The sequence below is a fragment of the Apium graveolens genome, chromosome 1 (genome assembly GCF_009905375.1).
Source record: "Apium graveolens cultivar Ventura chromosome 1, ASM990537v1, whole genome shotgun sequence".
Classification (NCBI taxonomy): domain Eukaryota; kingdom Viridiplantae; phylum Streptophyta; class Magnoliopsida; order Apiales; family Apiaceae; genus Apium; species Apium graveolens.
In genome coordinates, this window is record NC_133647.1 from 142811373 (window position 1) to 142813575 (window position 2203).

The window sequence follows — 2203 nt, forward strand, 5'->3', positions numbered from 1 at the left end:
TAAGTTTTCAGATTCGAATCTCACTCACTAACAACAAACATCTACATTATTATTTATTAATAAGATCTAATCAATCATATACTATTTGTATTATTTGAACCTAACTTGAAATTATAATTATATAATCATTATTTAGTATTTAATTATTTATATAGAATTTTAATAAAATTATATGAAATAGAATTAAAAATATATAAATATTAACCAAGACCCGTACATCGCACGGGCTGTAAGCTAGTAATTAATAATGTAATAATCTCGTAAAAATAATTTTTTTGGTCCCAACATAATGGACACAATATATATTTACTTGCGATAAAGTAATAAACTGTATAAGTCACGTCATCAATCCATTTGAGTTTTGGACCTTTTGGCCCATGAAGCATTTTTTGAGAATTAATAGAACAAGACTTGTATTTATTATTATTATATTATGATATCATAATAGTTATATTTGTAATGTCCTAATAAAAATTAGAATAACATATATAAATAATAATAATTTTATGTTTACAAAATTATTATACAAATATAGTTTAGTAAAATATAATTTATCCAAACCGGTCCAAAACCACAACTATCCAAACCGGTTCAAAACCACATTTGTTTGAAAATGGACCAAATATAGATTTGGATCATAAACCAATCCAAATCCATATTTATCGGTCCAAAACCATCTATATCCATTTTTTGCTGGGTATAATATTTTTATTAACAGGCTAATATACCATAAAACTCAGCAACTGATTTCATAGAAATTCTAAGTACGTAATACATATCACTCTTGATCACATGGATCAACATAAGTACACAACAATAAAGGAAAGACACGAAAGTTACTTAAAACATGGAAATGCACCATGCACATGTGCATTTACAGTAAGTAGAACAACACTGCATATTGTATGTTATTGTGCATTTACAGTAAGTAGAACAACACTGCATATTGTATGTTACGACAATCAAAATACTAGGGTAATGTCTCAACACCAACACCTCTGATACATCCTGCTCCGCTACCAGCACCTCCTCCAACACCTCCGAGTTAAACTGTCATAATACATGACAGAGAAATACAAGTCGAATCACTCCAGAATTCACTCCAGAATAACAAGTAGATTACATAATACTTGAAGTCTAAATATTGTACCTTCTATTGTCCAGATTCACTAGAGAATGCTGCAGACTATTGTCCAGTTTCTTTTGTTTCTGTAATCAGTGAAATAAATGAGTTATAAACTGATTCTAATCAATTAAAATTGAAAGTGCAGGTTGATATACTTACGTCATCTTGATGGTATCCAGTCAGCAGTAGTAACTAAGGCCTCCACCGCCACAGGAAGTAAAGAAGCGCGTGTTTCATCGATCACTCTCCTGCCAATGCTAAAAGCTGATTCAGAAGCAACCGTTTTGGAACTGCTAAAACATCTCGAGCAATTTTAGTAATGGTTGGGAACCTGGTTCCATTGACTGACCACCATTGTAATATATCAAGTTTTCCTGTTGTTGGATGAGTTTCTTCTTCCATATACTGATCAAATTCTGACTTGGCCACATAACGATTTCCACCAGATCATTCCATCATTCTCCACCTTTTAAAGTCATTTAGCTTGCTACTTTGTGGCGAAGAATGATTCACTGCGTGGCTACTAGACATAAGCTCTTCATAGCCTAGATTATCTATTGTACTTTCACTTAAAATAACTCTGCCACCATACTCGATATAAAGATCAAAGAACGCTGTTCGTACCCTTTCAACATGAGAATAAGAGAGTTCCTTACCAAAAATCTTATCATAATAATACTCGATTATATCTATTTTAAATCTTGGATCAAGAATCACAACAACAAGGCATATGCTACACTCATCCCAATATTTTGAAAACTTTAAATTCATTGGGCCTGCCATCATTTGCAGGCACTCGTCTGGGCTCTTTTCCCATTCACGTAATTGAAGTTTGATCTCACAAATATCAGGAAAGAAAACATTTGATGTGGGATACTTCGATCCACTAAAATGAACTGAGGCATCATCAAATATTTTCAAACAATCACGCACTACATGAGCCACTTTCCACTCTTCTTTACTTGGATTATGGACATAATTTTTATTCATAAATTCAAGACGAGTAAATGTTTCTTCATAAATCAATGCAACATCAAGCATTTCAAAAGTAGAATTCCATCTATGTGGCACATCCAT

At 32.2% G+C, this 2203-nt stretch overlaps 1 protein-coding gene across 1 annotated transcript; it reads right to left on the bottom strand.

The window, feature by feature from the left end:
* Window positions 1-1573: 1573 nt before the first annotated feature.
* Window positions 1574-2203, bottom strand: LOC141707675 (zinc finger BED domain-containing protein RICESLEEPER 1-like). Its single transcript, XM_074510978.1, has one exon. It carries the CDS (start codon window positions 2201-2203, stop codon window positions 1574-1576), a length of 630 nt encoding a protein of 209 aa, XP_074367079.1.

What these genes read in the sequence shown, in the direction of transcription:
- LOC141707675 (XM_074510978.1), bottom strand. Translation starts at nt 2,203, where the DNA reads ATGGATGTGCCACATAGATGGAATTCTACTTTTGAAATGCTTGATGTT.